At 44.1% G+C, this 23,391-nt stretch overlaps 1 protein-coding gene across 5 annotated transcripts in view; it reads left to right on the top strand.

Annotated features, from left to right (window-relative positions):
- Positions 1 to 23,391, top strand: part of cgnl1 (cingulin-like 1) — a 132,243-nt gene that overhangs the window by 83,777 nt on the left and 25,075 nt on the right. For 4 of the 5 annotated variants that reach the window (XM_078427045.1, XM_078427044.1, XM_078427047.1 and 1 more), the window contains exons 9-14: positions 65 to 271; positions 3,344 to 3,448; positions 5,798 to 5,950; positions 8,556 to 8,726; positions 19,593 to 19,754; positions 22,164 to 22,253. In XM_078427045.1, the coding sequence (XP_078283171.1) occupies positions 65 to 271; positions 3,344 to 3,448; positions 5,798 to 5,950; positions 8,556 to 8,726; positions 19,593 to 19,754; positions 22,164 to 22,253 (888 nt within the window). The remainder of the gene's footprint in view (positions 1 to 64; positions 272 to 3,343; positions 3,449 to 5,797; positions 5,951 to 8,555; positions 8,727 to 19,592; positions 19,755 to 22,163; positions 22,254 to 23,391) is intronic. The other variant, XM_078427048.1, reaches the window with a different exon arrangement.

Raw genomic sequence — 23,391 nt, 5'->3', positions numbered from 1 at the left:
TTTTGGACATGGATCGGTATTATATTGAAAGTTCACATGTTTTATTGCTAAATTATTCCAACAGACCCAAAGAAAACTGGAGCAAGAAAACATTGAAATCAAGCAAGCAAAGAACCCAGCAGAGGAACGTGTGAGGCATCTTGAGGATGAACAAGGGACCTTGAAAAATAAAATCGACAAACTACAAGCTGAAATTGGTGAACTCAATCAAATAATTTATAACATGAAGGAGGAGGAGAGAAGGCAGAGGGAGAAGTTTGCACGTCTGGAGGTAATACAGCCGGGGAGAGGTGGTTTCACTCACCTGCCTCTGTCCTCTCATCTGCTCGTTTTTCCTAAAGATTTAGTATTTCAGTCATTTTAACATTAATATAGTTCTTCATGAGGTTTGCATCTTGGAAAATCACGGGAATACCCAAGAGGCAAAACGCTGGAGTAACTCAGCGGATTAGCCTCTTCTACTCTGACGAAGGGTCTCGACCTGAAACGTCGCCTATTCCTTCTCTCCAGAGATGCTGCCTGACCCGCTAAGTTACTCCAGCATTTTGTCTCTTTCTTCGATTTAAACCAGCATCTGCAGAAACATGTGTAGGAAAGAAAACTGCAGATGGTGGTTTAAGTTATTCCAGCATTTTGTATCTGCAGAAACATTGTGCCTTGTTGAGCCCTTCGTGTGGAGCTCCACCTATCCCATGGATCTCCAAAGCTGAGCATTGCTGTGGGAGGAATGTGAATCCTGATGGACATGCCATTCACCTATAGCTTCATCAGGAAACTCTTAAAACAGTTCAGAGACTTGAGGCAACTTGGAGACAATCAACTGTGGGGTTTTCCACGATTAGCACTAAGTGATCTGTGAGGAGCACGCACTGATCACTCAAGCCAATCTCTGGAACTTTTAAAGAGCACTTTTGCATGATTGTGCATGGTTGAACAACCAAGAATCTGTCAGACCCATGCCACAAGTGGATCCACAGATTTTTAAATTGCTTAGAACCTTTGTTTCTGGGGATTAGTCCTTCCATTTGCCTTTTGCAAGTAAAGATGTTTGGTGTTGGAGGTCAGGTTATTTACATTACCTGAAAGGTTGAATGTAAAATGATATTCTGAAGAAGGGTCTCGACCCGAAACGTCACCCATTCCATCTCTCCTGAGATGCTGCCTGACCCGCTGAGTTACTCCAGCATTTTGTGATAACTTCAATTTGAACCAGTATCTGCAGTTATTTTCCTAGGATCATTAAGGCTCATTGTGTGTGTGTAGTAATAATATCTTCACATTATACTCTGCTCCCAACGCCTGGCATCATAAGGAGAATGTATCTTGTACCCCCCAGTTATGTTATTATGCAATATCTTTCATGGTACAATTGGTATTGTTTTAGTTCTTGTCCTGGATTTTCACTAAATCTGACCTGCTTTTTTCCCCCAATGATGAAATTACCACCCACAACAAACTGGGTTTGAAATTCTGCAGCTTAAAATTCTGCAGCCAGGTTATGTAAAAAAAAAATTATTGACTCTTGTGAAAATCAAGAAACGGCTGAGAGAGCTGATTGCAGCAAAGGCCATGGGAACATCAACATCTCAATATCTCATCACTCTTACAGAAGACTTGTATTTAAGAACAAGCTGTGGCTGAGCCCAAACTGTTCCAAAATAGTTACAACACCGGCATATGAATGTGGAGGAGTTGATCCCTCGAATCTGCTCGAACATTCAATAACCTCAATTGGACATTCACACCACCCCCAAATATTTTTTTTAAATCTACCTCTGCGTTAGAACTCTTCAAGATATCTCTTCCTCAGAAGGCTATGGAAGCAGTTCTAAAGCTCGTGACTCTCTGGAAGACCAGTTAAACCTGTCACTTTGGCTACAAGAGAGGTCAGCAGCTCAATATCCTGCAGCAATTGGCTCACTTACTGACAATTCAGCACCTTCCTGCCATCCACAAGTCGCAATAGACACAAAATGCTGGAGTAACTCAGCGGGCCGGCAGCATCTCTGGATAAGAATGGGTGACGTTTCGGGTCGAGACCCTTCTACTGAAGAAGGGTCTCGACCCAAAACGTCACCCATTCCTTCTATCCAGAGATGCTGTCCCTCTGAGTTACTCCAGCATTTTGTGTCTATCTTCGGTTTAAAACCGCATCTGCAGTTTATTCCTACACTTTCCACTTGCGGGATTGGTCCAGTGTCAACAGCCCTCAAGAAGTTCACCAACTTCAGGACACAATGCCCCCGTGATGAACACTCCAACCACCACTCTAAACCTTCATCCTGTCCACCGCTGGCTGCAGCGTGCACTATGTTCAAAATAGACTACAATTCCATGGCAAGGCTTTTCTGACAGTCCCACCAATCATTTCCACCACCGTGTCGACCGAGACCAGCAAGTGTGTGTGAACCCAATCATCTGCAAGTTCTCCTCTGAGCTCAACACATCCTGACTTGGAACTGTTTGCCTGTCCTTCATTGTTGCCGGGTTGAATTCTTGGACCTTCCTACCCAACAGCATTGTGGGAGTACCTTCACCAGGAGGACTACAGGATTTAAGGCAGCAGATCACCTTTCCAAGTGCAATTAAGGATTAAAAACAGACCTCAGCCTGGCCATTGATGATCTCACCATGAAAAATAAATTTAAAATAAAACCAGATTTAGTATCATAAATGTGTGGAAACATTTCCCAGATACATAACAGAATAAAAGACCAAAGATATCTTTGGAGAACTACATATATACAGCTTTTTTTGTGTGAAGAATTGTTTAGATTGATTCTAAAGATATTTTTTAATTTCAAGGGTGCTTAAGTTTAAGGATAATTATGTATCAGTTGAAGTATTACATCTTTGGAACAGAAACGTACAATGTTTAATTTTGTTTCCACTTTGTTCTTTTAGGGTATCCTTCTGTCTAGTAGGTTCTTTTCATCACTGGTGTTGTCCCTTATGATTTGTTCACGTGCAATTCTGTTCATCTCATCTCAAAATATTTTCATCTCAGTTTCCTTCTCAGAACTCATTTAGAGAGACATAAGTGTGAGAACCTCCTGAAATCCTGGGATCTGGGATCAAGGGCTATGGGGAGAAAGCAGGAACGGGGTACTGATTTTGGATGATCAGTCATGATGCTGGCTCGAAAAGGGCCGAATGCCTTATTCCTGCACCTATTTTCTATGTTTCTATATTTCTATGAAATAAACTCGGAACTTGTATGTAAAATTGAGAGTGTCAGCAGATCAAACTAAAAACACATTTGCTTGATAATAGAGCAATATCTGATGGTGTTAAGGTCTGATTCAGTGATAAACTTAAAGGCTGTAACCGCAACTTTTTTCAGCAAGAGAAGAAGCAACTGGAAGCTGCCTTGAGAGACGTCGGAGATCAGGAACAGGATGTTTCACTCGCAAAGAGAGCTTTGGAGAGTCGGTTGGACGATGTCCAGGTGAGCTCCAAGCACCAACACAGCAGGTTCTAGGGAGACAACTCTTCACTGCTAAATTACTCCTCTCCCTAACCTTAGCCTTTAGCTTTGATATTACACTGTGGACGGATCAATAATCTGTATGCTACTGTAACAACGGTGAAGGGGAGTGGGGGGGAAATTCATATCGTTCCAACATACAAATATCAGCACTTAGAATAAAATTTCAATACTCCATAAGATGGAGCATTTTCCCAGTCTGAGGGCAGTCTATTGAAGACGCAGTGCTTTCACATTTTGGATAAATTATTGCAATTGTATTTAAGTACAGTATATCTGATCTGTTTGAATAGTATGTAAAACAAGGCTTTCACTATACTGTAAATGGTGCCAAAATATGGCAGCTTGTGCAAGTCTGATCTATGCAAAAATAATTTCACTGTGCAGTGCACATGTGGCAATAAAGCACCATTGAATATCAGTACACATGATAATGGATAAGAAGCTGGATCTATACACGATGGTGATTAGGAGAATAGGGCTGATCTTATAGAAACAGACGTTCCCAAGACGTTGCCATGGCAGGGTAGATGTTGCGATGTTTCCACCAGTGAAAGAAACTCAAAAGAGGGGACATGTAACAAGATAAAGCGTGTCCATTTAAACCAGAGGGGCAGAGCTATTTCCTGGTCTTGATCTCACAGAAGGTGATAAATGTGATGACTTCTCTGCCCCAGAGGATTGTGGGAGTTGAATGGGGCATTTATAGAGGAAGCAGTTTCAAAGAAAGATCAGCCAGTTGAGGACTGTGGGAACTGACAGGAGAGGAGATAGTACCTGGGTCAGAACAGCCGCTATTATATTGAAGGATTGTCCAGGTTTGAGTGGACCAGGTGGATTACATGCTCCCCTTTTTGTGTGTTGTTTCTCCTTATTTGGGACCAGTCCAGGTGCAAGCAATGGACTCTTGGTCTGGAAGTTAAAGGCTAGAGGACAGGCCTTCAGCAGTAGATGCACTGGGGTGCAACAAAGTTGGACGACATCAAAAACCTGAACCTCTTGACATTGTCCAACTTTGCTCCTACTCCAGTGCAGTTACCACAATCCTCAATGTCCCGATGTTTCTTTAAAAAATGTACCTACTTTCTCTATAAATACCTTATCCTGCTTCCACAATCTTCTGGGACAGAGTATTTCTGATCATGGATTCATGGGGTTGTGCTGGTGCTGCCCCACTGTTCGCACTGGTTGCCCGCAGAGCACAACACAGAGGCTTCTAATGCGGGCGATGAGGTGAAACGGATACAACCCCTCATAGTGTTGCATTAAGCCCCACTTCCAAGCCTCACCAGCCAGCAGAGCTGCGAAAGAAAATGTTTTTGTAAATGTCGAGGAATGTTCCACATTCACAAACATTGAAAAAAGCAATGATCATATTTTCAAATTAAATACATTTCTGGAGTGGTAAATGAAAACATCAAAAATATCCGTCAATGATTTGAATACAAATATAATTAGATCGGCTGCAAAAGCTTCTGTAAAATTGGCCCTAGTGTGTATGAAATGTTGCAATAGTGGAATAACACAGAACTAGTATGAATGGGTGATCAATGGTTGGCATGGATTGAAGGGCCTATTTCCATGCCGTATCTCCAAATGAACTAAACTAAACTCAATTAAATAAAAAGAAGGAACTTACTCTGCATTTTTATGTTCAGAGCCATTTCTTCCAATGAAATTAATGACTTCACAGGACTGTCAGATTAACTTGGCACATGTTCAGTGTGCATACTTACCAGATTAACTGCTGGCAAAGCTAGAGACATTTGAGTTCCATCCACTGGATTCCACAAAGAGTTTAATGCAGAGTTGACTCAGGATCAGCAGACAGCTTATCTCCCATCTTTGCTGGGAAGTTAAAGAGATGCTGAACCTTGGTACAGTCCAGAGCAAACTCGTTTGATTTTTGCAGTCCATTTGTTTTCCTGCGCTGACCTGTGCTGCAGCTTTGCTGGTTTTTAAAAAGCTGCGTTCGCGTCTTTGAGCAGATTTGTGCCTTATCTGTGGAGTGTAAAACAGAGTTAATGTTTCAGGTCCCTAACCTTTAATTAGAACTGAAAATCTGAAGAGGGGCAATGGGTTTTAAGCAAGTGGGTGGTCGCTCATGACCTAGTTTTAATCCAAGACCAGGGCAGATATTCCTGAGAGGATGAAGTGGATATTCCGTATGAAAACACAAATAATTCCCTTGCTCTGTGCATCTCAGTTCAAACACGGGCAGTCGCATGACAAGAGCACTTTATTCTCATATGTAATAGCCTCTTGACTTAAGGAGTTTTAGTCATATATATAATGTCTTTGATTTCACAGAGAAGCCTCGGCAAGAGATCACAGGAGTACCAGGAATTAAATGAAAAACTTCAGGCGGAGACAGCTCAGAAAGACCTTCTAAAGAAAACAAAGAATGAAATGGAGGATGAAAGAAGGCAAATGGAGAGGATGGTTGAAAAGCTTCAGAAGGAGGTCAGTCCCTTTGCATCAACTCCTCATCGCGCAAATTATTTAGTTGGTATTAATATTCCTGCTTGGAAATTCATGGCTGCAAGGTATCTTCACACTTCTAAGGTTTGACTTGTGCCTGTCCAGTGGATGGAAACCTGCTGGGAAATGCCACTGGTTTTGCATCAATCTAACAGCGTTTGGTGTAAGTTCGGGATTATAGACAATAGGTGCAGGAGGAGGCCATTCGGCCCTTCGAGCCAGCACCGCCATTCAATGTGATCATGGCTGATTATTCTCAATCAGTACCCCGTTCCTGCCTTCTCCCCATTCCCCCTGACTCCGCTATCCTTAAGAGCTCTATCTAGCTCTCTCTTGAATGCATTCAGAGAATTGGCCTCCACTGCCTTCTGAGGCAGAGAATTCCACAGATTCACAACTCTCTGACTGGAAAAGTTTTTCCTCATCTCAGTTCTAAATGGCCTACCCCTTATTCTTAAACTGTGGCCCCTGGTTCTGGACTCCCCCAACATTGGGAACATGTTTCCTGCCTCTAACGTGTCCAACCCCTTAATAATCTTATACGTTTCGATAAGATCCCCTCTCATCCTTTCTCCCACAGATGCGCCAAGTCTTGAACTTGTTGCCTGCCCTTTCATAGCAATCCCCTGACTACCCTCTGATGTTGGTTATCAACTTTGGGGAATGAACAGCGCAATTCCCAGCTACAATGAGGAATCAGCCTGACCCGCTGAGTTTCTCCAGCACTTTCAAATACAATAATAATGGGAAAATGCTGCAGCAGTATTTGACATTCTTGAGAGTTCCCATTTTACTTTACTAGAGAAAGTGACCTGTATCATGTGCTCGTTTGTATGGAATAGTTCTCTGAATTTTAAAGGAAATCTGAGTAGCCAGAAATACAGGCATTATAACTTGGTTCTCAGAATTCTGGTGGTCTGGATGACATTTCCAATAGTTACAACTTCAGTGAAAATTAAGGAATATTGCTTTATTCTTGAGAGGAGTGATCGAAATGTTAATTCTAGACACTGCTTTTGTTCATCTCCTGCTGTCAAGATTGTGGCACCAGCAAAGGCTACCATTTTAGACACGAAAAACTGGAGTAACAGTGGGACAGGCAGTATCTCTGGAGAGAAGGAATGGGTGACGTATCGGGTCAAGACCCAAAACGTTACCCATTCCTTCTCTCCAGAGATGCTGCCTGTCCCGCTGTGTTACTCCAGCTTTTTGTGTCTTATCTTCGGTTTAAACCAGCATCTGCAATTCCTTCCAACACAACACTGCCATTTTGCCTGACTGCCCCTCTTGACCGGATGCAACGGAGTGTGGAATTGTAGGAGAGCCACTTTGCTGGTACTGTGAAGATTGTACTGTCATTGAGTCCTACAGTACATCACCAGGCCTTTCGGCCCACCCCATCCATGCCTGCCATCATACCTATTTATAGTAATCCCATTTAATCTAGGTACTGTTCCAAGCAGTGGAAGGAAGTTAAATCTGCAATTGCGTTCGAAACAAGGAACTGCAGATGCTGGCTTATAAAACGGATTTGCATTTAGTTCCTCGGTTTCAAATCTGAAGAATGAGTGACTTCAGTGATGTGGGAAACTGGGAGGGTTCTCTTTAGAGCAGAGGAGGTTAGTTAGGAGAAGATTTGAATGGAATGCTTAAAACTATTTGTGGTTTTTAATGAATCGGGAGTGGGCACTAGGTGAACAAATGGAGGGAAGATGAGGGTGATTTTTAAGAGTGAGTACCATGATCTGGTATGCACGACTTGAAAGAGCAGTGTAACCAGACTCGCTCACGTTTAGAGGAGGATTGCATAATATTTTTTAATTTCAAAAATATTACTATGTTCATCAAATATTTGTGTACATAACACGACATTTATTTGCCAATGCTTTGAGTACAAAGCCATGTTATTCTATTTATAGTATACCAGGATGACATTGGATTTTGTATACAGATGTGTTTATGTATTTAGAGATACAATGTGGAAACAGGCCTTTCAACCCACCGAGTCTACGCCGACCACTAATCACCTGTTCACACTGGTTCTATGTTACACCACTTTCTCATCCACTCCTTACACATTCAGGGCAATTTACAGAGGCCGATTAACCTACAAACCCATGATTTTGGGCCCAGAGGAGACGTGTGCAGTCACAGGGAGAATGTGCAGATTCCACACAGCCAGCACCTGGCTCTCTGGTGCTGTGAGGCAGCATCTCTACCAGCCGCGGCACTGTGCTGCCCCATGTTCCTCTGGCAAGCAGTCCTAGGGGCTTTAAACATGTTCCAAACCCTCTACGTGCAATGGGCTGGCAAACAGTCTTTAAACCCGTTGTATAAAAAGCATTGGTTAAACACATTAAAGGGAAAAAATCCAGGGCTACAGGGAAGAGTGGAGAAGTGGAGAAGTGGAGAAGTGGAGCTGGTGGATAATTCGTTCAGAGACTCTGCTTCACCATATTGGATTGAGTGAAGAAACTGTAAAGTGAGTTCAAATCTTTTCTCTGTGTTTAATGTGGAACTCTTAAAGAAATGTTTTCTTTGCTGCTTTACCCTCCCCCTTCCCCCATTCCTGTTCTACCTCCTGCAGATGGCTGAGATGATTAAGGATTCTCAGAGGTCGAGCCTTGATCTGCGGAAGGAACTGGATGAGTGCAAGGAAAAGAGCCGGAGTCAGCTGACTGCCCTGCAGCAGCAGCTGAAAACCAAAGGCCTGGAGGTGGAGAAATCTTTACTAATGATCAAGAAGCTGCAGGATGAGGTAATGCAAGATAACACTGTTTATTTAACCTTTGACCACTGACCTTTAGCCAAAGGATTTCAGCAGAAGGTTGAGCAAATTCTTTCCCAGATGCATCACAGACATAGCAAAGAAGAGTGGGAAGACAGAGGATTGGGACTCTTTTAAAGAGCAACAAAAGTTAACTAAAAAGGCAATACGGGGAGAAAAGGTGAGGTACGAGGGTAAACTAGCCAATAATATAAAGGAGGATAGTAAAAGTTTTTTTAGGTACGTGAAGAGGAAAAAAATAGTCAAGGCAAATGTGGGTCCCTTGAAGACAGAAGCAGGGGAATTTATTATGGGGGACAAAGAAATGGCAGACGAGTTAAACCGTTACTTTGGATCTGTCTTCACTGAGGAAGATACACACAATCTCCCAAATGTTCTAGGGGCCGGAGAACCTAGGGTGATGGAGGAACTGAAGGAAATCCACATTAGGCAGGAAATGGTTTTGGGTAGACTGATGGGACTGAAGGCTGATAAATCCCCAGGGCCTGATGGTCTGCATCCCAGGGTACTTAAGGAGGTGGCTCTAGAAATAGTGGAAGCATTGGAGATCATTTTTCAATGTTCTATAGATTCAGGATCAGTTCCTGTGGATTGGAGGATAGCAAATGTTATCCCACTTTTTAAGAAAGGAGGGAGAGAGAAAACGGGTAATTATAGACCAGTTAGTCTGACATCAGTGGTGGGGAAGATGCTGGAGTCAATTATAAAAGACGAAATTGCTGAGCATTTGGATAGCAGTAACAGGATCATTCCGAGTCAGCATGGATTTACGAAGGGGAAATCATGCTTGACAAATCTACTGGAATTTTTTGAGGATGTAACTAGGAAAATTGACAGGGGAGAGTCAGTGGATGTGGTGTACCTCGACTTTCAGAAAGCCTTCGACAAGGTCCCACATAGGAGATTAGTGGGCAAAATTAGAGCACATGGTATTGGGGGTAGGGTACTGACATGGATAGAAAATTGGTTGACAGACAGAAAGCAAAGAGTGGGGATAAATGGGTCCCTTTCGGAATGGCAGGCAGTGACCAGTGGGGTACCGCAAGGTTCGGTGCTGGGACCCCAGCTATTTACGATATACATTAATGACTTAGATGAAGGGATTAAAAGTACCATTAGCAAATTTGCAGATGATACTAAGCTGGGGGGTAGTGTGAATTGTGAGGAAGATGCAATAAGGCTGCAGGGTGACTTGGACAGGTTGTGTGAGTGGGTGGATACATGGCAGATGCAGTTTAATGTAGATAAGTGTGAGGTTATTCACTTTGGAAGTAAGAATAGAAAGGCAGATTATTATCTGAATGGTGTCAAGTTAGGAAGAGGGGATGTTCAACGAGATCTGGGTGTCCTAGTGCATCAGTCACTGAAAGGAAGCATGCAGGTACAGCAGGCAGTGAAGAAAGCCAATGGAATGTTGACCTTCATAACAAGAGGAGTTGAGTATAGGAGCAAAGAGGTCCTTCTACAGTTGTACCGGGCCCTGGTGAGACCGCACCTGGAGTGCTGTGTGCAGTTTTGGTCTCCAAATTTGAGGAAGGATATTCTTGCTATTGAGGGCGTGCAGCATAGGTTCACTAGGTTAATTCCCGGAATGGCGGGACTGTCGTATGTTGAAAGGCTGGAGCAATTAGGCTTGTATACACTGGAATATAGAAGGATGAGGGGGGATCTTATTGAAACATATAAGATAATTAGGGGATTGGACACATTAGAGGCAGGAAACATGTTCCCAATGTTGGAAGTCCAGAACAAGGGGCCACAGTTTAAGAATAAGGGGTAGGCCATTTAGAACGGAGATGAGGAAGAACTTTTTCAGTCAGAGAGTGGTGAAGGTGTGGAATTCTCTGCCTCAGAAGGCAGTGGAGGCCAGTTCGTTGGATGCTTTCAAGAGAGAGCTGGATAGAGCTCTTAAGGATAGCGGAGTGAGGGGGTACTGATTGAGAGTGATCAGCCATGATCGCATTGAATGGCGGTGCTGGCTCGAAGGGCTGAATGGCCTACTCCTGCACCTATTGTCTATTGTCTATTGTCAGACTGATATTAGTAAAAATAAATGAGATTACAGAAAACCTAACTTGCAAAAGTAACAATATAAGAGGGTATAGCATTAAGGTGAGAGGGGTAAAGTGTAAAGGGGATGTGTGGGGAAAATCTTTGCACAGAGGTGAGTGCATGGAACGCACTGCTGGGGTTGGTGGTTGAAACTCACCATGTTAAAGGCATTTGAAAGACTTTTGAATGTCCATAACAGGGGATGGAAGGATATGGATTATGTGCAGGAAGATGAGTGATGGTATTGGCATCATGTTCGGCACAGACATTGTGGGCTGGGGGTAGGGTTGCCAACTGTCCCTTATTAGCCGGGACATCCCGTATTTTGGGCTAAATTAGTTTGTCCCGTATGGGACCGCCCTTGCCCCGTATTAATAGGATTGCCAACTTCCTCACTCCCAAATAAGGGACAAAGGGTGACGTCACCGCCCCGCACCCCAAGTGACCTCACCCAGCCAGCGGCCAAGAGCTCCCGCTCCACCAATGGCGGCCGTCCGGGTCGGGAGGCCGCCATTGGTGGAGCTGGAGCACGTGGCCGCTGGCTGGGTGAGGTCACGTGGGGCTTGGGGCGGTAACGTTAACTTGTCCCGTATTTGGGAGTGAGGAAGTTGGCATCCCTAGTTGGGGGCCTGTTCTTGTGCTGCACTGCTCTCTGTTCAATGGCAAAGAGCATACTTTCCGCTTAGGTCTGAAAAAGGGTCTCGACCCGAAACGTCACCCATTCCTTCTCTCCTGAGATGCTGCCTGACCCGCTGAGTTACATCAGCATTTTGTGTCTACCTTCGATTTAAACCAACATCTGCAGTTTTGTTTCCTACCCATACTTTCCACTTACATTATTCTAAAAATTGTTGAAGTACATTAAGAAACTTTGTTCTCTGAAATCTTTCTCAATGGAAACCATTTCCACTCTGGCTGATGTTTTCACGAGAGCTAACTCTAAATACGTCGTATTGTTAAACTAGTCCTTTGAAATTTTGCTCATTAAAATCAACTCTTAGATTTGTTGCATTTCACATGTATTTGGTGATCCATTTGAATAACCGTTCACAAATCCGGTCGCAGTGACCTCACTAGTTTGTGATATACAGGGAGCCTCCTGTTTTCTGCCAGAGCTAGAAAGAAAAAACTTAGTGAGTATTCAAACTTCGTATGGATGCAGGCAATCCTCTGATCTCTTCAGAAACAGAATACATTTTTGTAAAGAGTGAAACTGCAAATCACAAACTTTAATGGCTCTCTTTGGAAAAAGCCAATGACTGTTACAACTGGCTGGCTAGAGGTTGCAGAGAAAACTGATAGCTGAGATCTGATGTTGGCTTGTTCAGGATATCCATGTCCAAGTACGTATTGGGCTGGAGATTACACACTGGTGCATCTGACCTCTAGGTCATCATTGAGTCTTGGAAGCTCTGCAACTCCTGTCCGACTTTCCGCACAGCAGTGCGTACACTGATGCAGAGGTCCAGAACTACAAGTTGGCTGGAGATTGAGCGTTGATGCATCCAAACTCTGGCTCACCATTGAGTCTTGGGAGCTGTGCAATCCAGCCCAATTTCCACGCAGTGGTAAGCGCAACGATGCAGAGGCGTGTAACCAATGCTTTTTTTGAGGTTTGAAGACTACTGTTGTTAACACATGCAGGGTTAAAATTATCGCAATACATGTTGGCTGGTGACAGTGTGGGTGCATCACAACGTCTGGCTCACCATGGTGTCCTGCATTCTCTGCAGCTTACTGAGCTGAGGGCTGGATGCACCTTATGTCCATCCTTTCTGCTTTACAACAGTCACCGCTGATACATCCAGCAATGGCACGGCTAGCATTAAAATGACGTAATTTAATAATAATTAATTCTAATTAAATTAACTTTTAAGTAGAAGTATTATTAAAGGTTTTAAAAAGTTCATTTACTTTTTTCAAGGATTTCAAAATGTCTACGATACTTAGAGACATTTGGAAATGGTGATAATTTGTCTGACGTCCTGAGCTATCAGACGGTCATGGGGGGTGATCCAAGGTTGGGCCTTGGTGTTCACTGCCTGGGCCTAGTTACTGCTCCAACCTGCTGCACCTCATCGCCTCAACAGCAATGCCATCATCGTGGTGAGGCAGCAGAATGTTGGATAGTCTTGTGCTTATCGAGTGCATTCTCTCGTTTTGACACCGAGAGAGACACTCAAAAATGAAGTCTCTCTGTGTTGGATGCTCATGATGGCCTGAAGAATTGGATGGTGGTAGAAAGAATGGTTCTAAAAAGCCAGCCTCAGAATGAGGATCCACTCCCATTTCATGATCACTCTTTCTTCAAGCAGACTTTTCTGCGCCTACTCTTTCAGCATTCTGAAGGAAAAGTTCTCTTAGCAACTCCCTGGTCCTCTCTTCCCACCTCTCCTCCTGGCACTTTCCCTTGCAACTACAGGAAATGCAACACCTGTGCTTTTAACTCTTTCCTTCCCAAACACTCCTTCCAGGTGATGCAGTGATTCTCTTGTACTTCATCCGATCCAGTCTGCTGGGTTCACTGTTCTCACTGTGGTCTCTTCTCAATTAGTGAAACCAAAAACGCAGATTGGGCTTGTGGTGTGCCAAGCACCCACAGGACTGCTTCTAAGCTTCCTGCCACCGGACGCTCAGTTCTCCACCCCATTCCTACTCTGACTTCTCTATATCTGTGACCTCCCAAACTGTTGTAAGGAGGCCCAATGTAAGCTTGAGAAACAGAACCTTACCTTCAGTCTGGGCTTGTTACAGACAGAAAAGCCGGAAATCTCCAGGGCCGGACAATGTTTCCCCCTCTACCCTCAAGCTCTGTGCCGAACAACTGGCACTGGTCTACACAGACATTTTAAATTGGTCCCTGCAAACCTGCATTGTCCCTGCCTGCTTCCAAGTCTCCACTATTGTTCCCATACCCATAAAGCCAAGGATGACTGGTCTTAATGACTACAGGCCTGTCGCACTGACCTCTGTAATCATGAAGAGCCTTGAAAGACCTGTGCTGGCCCAGCTGAAAAATATCACAAACCCCCTGCTGGACCTTCTGCAGTTTGCATACCGGGCCAATAGATCAGTGGATGACACAATCAACCTAGGCCTGTACTTCATCCTCCAGCACCTAGACCGTCAGGGGACCTATGCAAGGATTCTGTTTGTGGATTTTAGCTCTGCATTCAACACCATTACGCCAGAGCTACCACACTACAAACTCTCCCAGTTGACTGTGCCTGAACTCCTCTGTAAGTGGATCACCAACTTTCTGACAGACAGGAAGCAGCATGTGAGGCTGGGAAAGCACATCTCGGACCCGCAGACCCTCAGCATAGGAGCACTGCAAGGCTGCGTACTCTCCCCTCTCCTGTACTCTCTCTACACCAACGACTGCACCTCCACAGACTCCTCTGTCAAGCTTCTCAAGTTGCGGACGACACAACCCTGATTGGACTGATCCTGGATGGGGAGGAATCTGCCCACAGCCAGAAACTGACACAGCTGGCGTCCTGGTGAAATCGTAACAACCTGGAGCTCAATGCCTTTAAGACGGTGGAATTGATTGTGGACTTTAGGAGAGCTCCCCCTCCCCTCCCCCCACTCACCATCAACAACACCACAGTCACATCTGTGGAGTCATTAAGGTCCTTGGAACCATCATCTCCAGGGACCTTAAATGGGAGGCCACAGTCAAAAAGTCCCAACAGAGGATGTACTTCCTGCGGCAGCTGAGAAAACACAATCTGCCACAGGCAATGAGGGTCCAGTTTTATACTGCCATCGTAGAGTCTGTCCTCACCTTCTCCATCATGGTCTGGTTTGGCTCAGCCACCAAGCACGACATCCGGAGCAGAGGACGGGATGAGGCTGGAAGAGAACCTGTTGGTTAGGATAGACTCTCTGGGAATCACGTTTTGGTTTAGTTTTAGTTTTAGAGATACAGTGTGGAAACAGGCCCTTCGGCCCACCGAGTCCACGCCACCCAGTGATCCCTGCATATTAACACTATCCTACACAGACTAGGGACAATTTACATTGATACCCAGCCAATTAACCTACAAACCTGTATGCCTTTGGAGTATGGGACGAAACCGAAGATCTCGGAGAAAACCCACGCAGGTCATGGGGAGAAAGTACAAACTCCATACAAACAAGCACCGGTAGTCAGGATCGAACCCGGGTCTCTGGAGTTGTAGGCACTGTAAGGCAGCAACTCGACCGCTACGCCACTTAAGCAAATGTATAAAAAGTTTATTGTCACGATGAATAAAATGTTGTTACTGTTGTACCTGCCTGAGCAGAGTTGGGTTAGGGTGAGAAAGTGTTAAGCTGCGGCAGAATGCTGTTCGCCCGGCTTCTGTGCACCCATTGTATTCATGTGGATACAGGAAGCTGGCCATCCTTCCTTCTAACTGTGACTGCTTTGTTTCTGTTCTGGAACAGCAAGTGAAAATATTGAATTTCAATGACGGCCTTAATTGCAAAGCACCCACATGTGGTTGCAGATGAGCGAATTCTCTGCAACTAGGTGCTAATTAAAAATCATTTCAGATATATTCTTGAAGTACAAATGTTTTGAATTATGCAGGGTATCACGTTATTTACTATTCCAGATAATTGGTCAGAAATAATCAATTGTAGAATAGCTTTGTGGAATAATGTAAAAAGTAAATGTCACTCCTAGATTTAGCGAGCTTTAAGTGGGGCATTGTGGTTTGATCCTTTCTTGAAAATCCAGTTTGCAGAACTAAATACATGCTGGCTGTGTGGGAAACCTTCTTTACGTTTTCCGTCTGATATTCCTCCCACTCACTGCTCACCTTGGGGGGTTGAGCAAATATTGAGACTGGCAGCCCCCCCATTAATTGTCACCCTGACATTTGGTGACAAGAGATCGTCACCCTGAACTGTTAGGTCTGGCTCCTTCCTCTCTGACGCTGCATGACCTGCAGTGTGTTCCCAGCATTTCGTGCCTCTCTTTAGTTGTTTGAAATGCATTAACATTTACAAAGGAAGGGATTAGTTTGATGTTTATTATTGTCACGTGTGCTGAGGTACAGTTAAAAACTTTGTTTTGCACACTGTCCAAACATCAGATATCTATAGTATCACAAAATGCTGGAGTAACTCAGCGGGTCAGGCAGCATCTCAGGAGAGAAGGAGTGGGTGACATTTTGGGTCGAGACCCTTCTTCAGACTGATGTCAGGAGAGGGGGCGGGACAAAGATAGGATGTAGTTGGAGATAGGAAGACAGTGGGAGAACTGGGAAGGGGGAGGTGAAAGAGAGGGACAGAGGAACTATAGCTATGCATAGATACAAACAGTTCAAACTAAAGTACAATTGATCGAGCAGAGTGTACGATATGGATCTTAGCAATGTCCTGATAATTTGGATGTTGAATTGATAAAAATAATTAAATTCTTTATAATTTGATATTACATTTGGAGATTTTTGTAAATTAAAAAATATCTCCAAAAGATCACTTGGTTGAATAGTCACTAATAAACAGATGCAGGCTGATAGGTAGCAGCAAACATTCAAACCATATAAGTGCCTAGGCAGAGACCACCCCAACAAGAGGGAGTCTAGCCACCTATTCTTGACATTCAAGGGCATGATTTTGCTGACACCCCGCACCATCAAACTCCGAGGTGATATCCTTATCTGAACCAGGCACAGGAATACTGTGTACAGGAAGGAACTGCAGATGTTTGTTTAAACCGAAGATAGACACAAAAAGCTGGAGTAACTCAGTGGGTCAGGCAGCATCTCTGGAGAAAAGGAATAGGTGATGTCCCTTCTTCAGGCTACAGCAGTAGCTCAGAGGCTGGGAACCCTCAAGATGACTTGCCTCCTGATTCTCCACAGCATTATGTGAGGAGGGTGTTGAGAAACTTTCCACTTACCTGCATAAGTGGACAATATTTAAGCCATCCATTAGTCTCCTGAAGCAATCTGTTTAGTGACAACCTAATCACCATCCTGAACTATCACTCCCACCCGTTGCCAGTACACTGGTTGTATTGTGTGTAGGGTTGCCAACTGTCCCGTATTAGCCGGGACATCACGTACTTGGGGCTAAATTTGTTTGTCCCGCCCTTGTCCCATATTAGGCCTGGAGACTGTTGGCGGAGACTGTCGGCCCGGAGACTGTAGCCCGGAGGCCGCTGTAGTCCCAGACACTGTAGGCCCGGGCGCCGCCTAACGGAGGTTGCGTAGCAACCCGCCTCCCGGGCGGGGCGGCCACCATTGGTGGAGCGGGAGCACGTGGCCGCTGGCTGGGTGAGGTCACGTGGGGCACGGGGCGGTGACGTCACCCTTTGTCCCTTATTTGGGAGTGAGGAAGTTGGCAACACTAATTGTGTGCCATCTTCAAACTCTATTGCATTTACTTGCCAGGATATGAAAACAGCACTTCTAAAACTTGTGTCCACCAGGGTAAAGGCACCAAGTGCTTGGGATCACTTGTGAAATAGCATAGTGTCCTGACTTGAAAAAATATCACAGTTTCTTCATCACCATTGGGTCTAGATCTTGGAACTTTGTCTAAAGCAGCCTCTTGGGAACTTCTTCACCAGGAAGGATGTCCAACCTCCCAAGGGCAGAAATAAAATGTTTTCTTCCCCCAAAAATCTGGAATTGTTTTCAAATTTTGCATTGCCCTATAACTTAATTTAGTCTTATTGACCAAGGTCACATAAATAACGTGCGTTATTATTTCCCCCTTCTGTGTTGTCCCCGCATTGGGTTGCAGTTTGTCTTCCGTTCCCTCTCTTCTTTGTGGAGTCTCAACATGGCAGAGAAGTGATGGGGTTGCTTTACATTCCGCTCAGATTCTCAATGAACAAATAAAGGTTGTATTCTTGTATGTGGTGTTGATGGGGAGTAATTGCTGGGGACCGAGGAGCTGTTTAATGGAGCTTGTTGTGCTGGCTGATCAGTGCAAATAAAGTTCCACTGAAGGCTTGTCATGTTACTGCCATCTATTGACTGCGGGTGGGATTTCTCCATGGGGAACACATTATTGCGACCTAACCTGTTTGTATTCTCCACTGTTGTTGCTATTGCTACTCAGAGTCTATTACCAGAGGATCTTCAGAGTGATTGAGTCTTGTGTTCTTGGCATTTCCATTTGCGCCTAAACTAAAAGAAGCACAATAGTTCAGCGTTGGAATCATTAGACAGTTTTAATATGATATCAAAAAATAAAATATTTCTACTCTGTTCAAATAATTTGAATTCTCGACCTGAAACGTCACCCATTCTTTCTCTCCAGAGATGCTGCCTGTCCCGCTGAGTTACTCCAGCTTTCTGTGTCTATCTTCAGTTTAAACCAGCATCTGCAGTTCCTTCCTACACAGAAATATTTAATTTTTTGATATATTGCTGAAGGCTTCTTGAGTATGGAAATCATTTTGCACTTCATACATTTATTTGCGCTGTGTTAAGTTTCCATGTTCAAATCCCCCTTCAGAGACTTGAGCTCAGCATCCAGCAGCAGTGTTGGGGGAGCCTTCCTCTGGACATGATGTTGCTGAGGACTCATCTACTCTCTAAAGTGATAATGAATGATTCCTGGTTCCATGAACATCAGAGCGTTGCCCACTGTTTATCCTGAATCACTCTTTCTACGAGGATTCAACTATGAGAGCTTACTGTGTGCAAATTGGCAACAATGTCACCCGAAGCACAATTGAAACTGCCCTGCAAAAGCCCTTAATTATTTCTGAAACACTTTGGGACTTTCTGAAAGGGGTGCACAGGCACTACTTAAACGCAAGTCATTCACTTTCTTTAACAATGTTGGAAGGTGTTACCTGTGGAATAAACAGGCACGATGTGCAATGACTGCAATGTTGAATAGTTCTTGAACTGTCTAATGTTGTCAGAAGTAGGGAACATTGACTGCAAAGGTACTGGGGAGTGGAGAGAATTGTTCTGGTAGGGATCTGGCACAGACCTGATGGGCCAAACGGCAGCCTTCTGTGCTTAACCCATTCTATGACTGTGATGTTGTTGTGAATATAATAATAATAATAATAATAATTCATTTATTTTATATAGCGCCTTATCGGGTGCTCAAAGCGCTTTACAAAAACAATCAACATAAAAACAAACAGACAAACTATCCTAACGGAAAAGCGGCGAATAAACAACGCCAGCGTCCTCTCACGTCAGGGTCCGGCAGTAGACAACAAAAAGCACAGGACACACAGATACAATTTTTACACAAACAGCCATCACAGTGATTGCTCTAGGCACACCCTCACTGTGATGGAAGGCAAAGTCTTATCTCCTCCTCATTCTTCTCCCGTGGTGCCACGAGGTGATCGAGGCTCCCAACTTTTTGAAGCCCCCACCAATATGAGGTTGCCATGCCATCCTGCCGAGCTGAGCTAAATTACCATTTACTTGTTTCGCAGTGTCATGAGTAAAATGTGTAGACCAGGACACAGATGCAATACGATCTTTTAATGTGTCCTTGTGACTTTGGTTTGATGCCTCATTAAAAGATGGTGCCTCTGGCAATGTAGCACCCATTCCGTTTTGCACAGAGATCTTGTGCGATTCACACCGTTTCACTGGCATTTAAAAAAATCTTACTCTCTTCATCTTTAAATGTTGGCATATATTTATATCATCAGGGTCATCAAAATAAATGAAGGTAAAATAATCTACTTTTAATCTATAAAAATTGCACCATTTTCATAGAACTCCAATGAGAGAGGAGGTGGTTTAATTGCACATTCCGTGGTAACCTGCTGATTCTGTCTGGCATGTTTTGGAACAGATTCGGCACATGAGGGAGGAGTTGGAGGATCATCACCACCAGCAAGATGAAGCACTTCTGAAGAACCAGCAGCTGAAGCAGAGCATCAACGAGCTAGAGCACGACCTTGAAAGCAAAAAGCATTGTGTAGGTGATCGAGTGCGGCAGGTCAAGCAAATGGAGGTGAACAGAAGCTTGTGAACGAGTAAACGTTATCTTGTAGAGGCTCACGTGTTGTATAAACACTCTGTTTAATATTTAAACGATACAGCTCAACAATTAGTACAAGAGGGCAAGGTGTGTGTTAGCGTGTTGACTGTGAGGTGAAGGCTAGCTCTGTCCTCCGCTGCACATCGCCAGCGAACACAGGTCGGCGTTGATTGGTCGGCCCAGATCACGCCAGGTCCACGAGAGTGCTCGAGCTCGACAAACGACGGTTCGAGACCAAAGTGGCTCGGCCCGCCACAATCTTAACATTCTGCCTTAACTTCCAGATCTGGGAAAAGCTGAAAGTATCACAGGATCACACCTGATCATGTGGCTACTTTTAAACTAAACCACACTACCAAGGGTTTAATTGACCTTTCAAATAAATAAATTGACCTTTCAAATAAATCTTAAAGGGGTGACTCAATATTTTTGGATTGTCTTTGAACTTTGTTCCCCTTCTCTTTACTTTTTCTTCTTTTGATGACAACCCAAGAGGCCATTTAACCCATCTGGTCCAATGTTGCTCCATCTGTTAATAGAAGGTGGATAAGTTAAAGCATGTACAAGTATTGACATTGAAATCCTGAGATACTGCTGTGGACCAACCACATTAACGCGACGGACATGTAGGCACCAACACCTCCACTTCATGACCAGACCGAGGAAATTTAGCATGTCTCCAATGACTCTTACAAACATTTACAGATGCACCACAGAGGGCATTGTTGTTGTTCGTCCTTCAGGTTCGAAGATGACAATGACTTCACTTTCATTTGGAGGATTGGTGACTGTGGGTCCGGAAGTGACTGGTGAGGCCAATCCGGGCCCGGAAGGCACGCCCACATGTAGGACACAAGTGGATGGGTGCTGCAGTGGAAGTGGAGGTAGCCCGGGCCTTGCGCGCGGTGCGTTTCCTCTGGGCCTCTGTAGTGCGTCTGTTCTCTGCTGCACGGGTTTCTGTGGTGAGTTTGCTACGCCAGGTTGGACGGTCCAGAGCAAGAGACTCCCAAGTGCTGAGGTTGACGTCCAAGTCTTCGAGGGACACTTTGAGGCAGTCCTTAAACCGTTTCTTCTGTCCTCCTACTGAGCGCTTGCCCTGACACAGTTCTCCATACAGAAGCTGTTTTGGCAGATGACTCTCGAACATTCTGACGACATGGCCTGCCCATCTGGCTTGGGCTTTCCATAGGAGGGTGTGGACGATGGGGATTCCAGCCCGTTCCATCGAGAGCATACTGTCGGGTTGATCACAGTTTGGTTTGGGATCTGCTCTGCCCAAGACCGCAGGAAATTGCAGAGTAGTAGATGTAGCCTCGTCCATCACATAGACCGTTGACTCCATCTACACTTCATGCTGCTTTGGAAAAGTAGTCAACATAATCAAAGATTTGTCCCACCCTGGTCATTCCTCCTCCTGTCCAGCAGAAGGTACAGAAACTTGAAAGTGTGCAGCACCAGACCCTGGAACAGCTTCTTCCCCTCTGATCATGCTTCTCAATAGTTCTTCCATGAGCTAGGTTACTGTCCCATTCATCTATACCCCATTGCGGACATGGGACTTTTCAAAGCTATTCGGCACTCTGTATCCTCCCCTTTGCTCCATCTATGGTAAGTTTAGGTTTATTATTGCCACATGTACTGAGGTACAGTGAAAAGTTTGATTTTGCTTGCTAGCCAAACAGATTAGATAATACTATATATAAATAAAACCACTTCGAATTCAAATACAATACTTGGAGCAAAGGGCAAAGAAAATAGTTCTCTGCCTTGTAGCATACCAGTTGCATAGACAAAATCCAACGTCCACAATGGGGTAGAGGCAAATTGGACTGTGCCATAGCTTATGTTCAGAAGCCTGATAACACAGGCGAACTAGCTGTTCCCGAGTCTAGAGGTGTATGCTTTCAGGCTTTTGTATCTTCTGCCAGTCAATCGCAGGGAGAAGGAATGACCTGGGTAGGACAAGTCTTTTATTATGCTGACTGCTTTTCCAAGGCAGCGTGAAATGTTGATAGAGTCGGTAGTGGGAAGTCAGGTCTTTATGATGGACTAGCCTACATTTACAACTCTCTGCAATTTCTTGCAGTCTGAGGCATAATTGTTCACAAACCAAGTTACAGCCTGACAGTATGCTTTCTCTGGTGCATCTTGGACTTGTGTTTGATGATTATATTTATATATAGTATTAACTGATCTGATGGATAGCATGTAAAACAAAGCTTTTCACTGTCTCTCAGTACACATGACAACAATAAACCTAAACTAAGAACCAATATTGAAACATAATGCATCACTTGTATATAATAGTCTGAGGCTGCTATGTGGGAAAAGTGGTTGCTATTTCCATGTTTAATTCCACATCAACCTGCTTTATGTTTGCAGGATAAACTGGCAGATTTGGAGATGGAGTTGGATGAGGAGAGAAACAATTCAGACCTTCTGACAGAACGCATGAATAGAGACCGAGATCAGGTAACTAAGAACCTGGAGTGACGAGATAATCGATTGAACATGTTGCACTTGATTAGCCCGTGGAAATGGCTGTCTTGTCTGTGGTATACGAATTTGCCTCATAAAGCTGCAGTTAAAAAGGGCAGCCAATATAAATAAGTTGACAGAGTAACTGATAAAATTCCAGCCGTTAATCTCGTCAGTAGATTGATTTTCCTCCCCTGTGAACAACACAGAACAACCAGCCGTTGTGTTATTCAGTTGCATTGTGTTTGGAATAATGTGTTGATGTGACCATAAAAATACATTGGCTGGGTTGGCTGATATATTCTCCACCAGGCAATGACAATGGGTGAGTTGTTCAATAAATATTTCTTGTATAACGTGCTGTAAAGTTGCAGATCTGCAGCCGATAGCCTCACTCGTAAATATACATGTCAACACCTACCATGTCTGATAGGTTTGCTTATTGATTTTGTGAACTGCCACAAGATTCATTAGCTCCATGGCCCTCCAATGAACGTGTGGAAAAAAATTGAAAGGTGCCCGTTAAAACATTCCCGTAGGCCAGAGGTTTCTTGGCCATTCAGTTGGATCAACTTGACCCATGCTCTACGACCAGCTTCCTGCTTTGCTCCACAGCCCTCAATAGCAGTGGCAGCTTTCAGTAGAATTATTATGCCGCAATATGAGAAGATAAAAGGTGCTCTATTCTCAGCTTGCTCATTGTGTGTTATACCATTGTGTTACGCAGCATTATCGGGGGGCACAGTACAGGTCGCAGTGACCCTGAACTTTACTTTTATTTGCAGCAAAGTAAAATAGGTTGAACTGCAGAGTGAAATTCCTCAGATTTGGATTCAATAGCCATTAAATGACATGTTGGATCATATATATCACTTTCGCCTTTACCAGGCGAACTTGGTTTGAGTTTTAAGTCCTTCGGTAATAATAGGTTATATGTGTGCTTAAATAAAGATGGTGCAACCAGTATGAATGGCGAAAGCAATAATTGTCATTAACACCGTATCGGTTTCAGTTTGGGCAGGCTACCAGTGATGTAACATAGTTAAGCAGGGAACACTCAGCTCTGTTACTGATCACTAGCGATCTCCATTTTCACCAAATACTCGAGTGTGTAAAGTTTCAACACACAAGG

Source organism: Rhinoraja longicauda, chromosome 33, assembly GCF_053455715.1.
Source record: "Rhinoraja longicauda isolate Sanriku21f chromosome 33, sRhiLon1.1, whole genome shotgun sequence".
Taxonomy (NCBI): Eukaryota; Metazoa; Chordata; class Chondrichthyes; order Rajiformes; family Arhynchobatidae; genus Rhinoraja; species Rhinoraja longicauda.
Note: the sequence above shows the minus strand (reverse complement) of the source record. Positions and strands in the feature narration are given on the sequence as shown.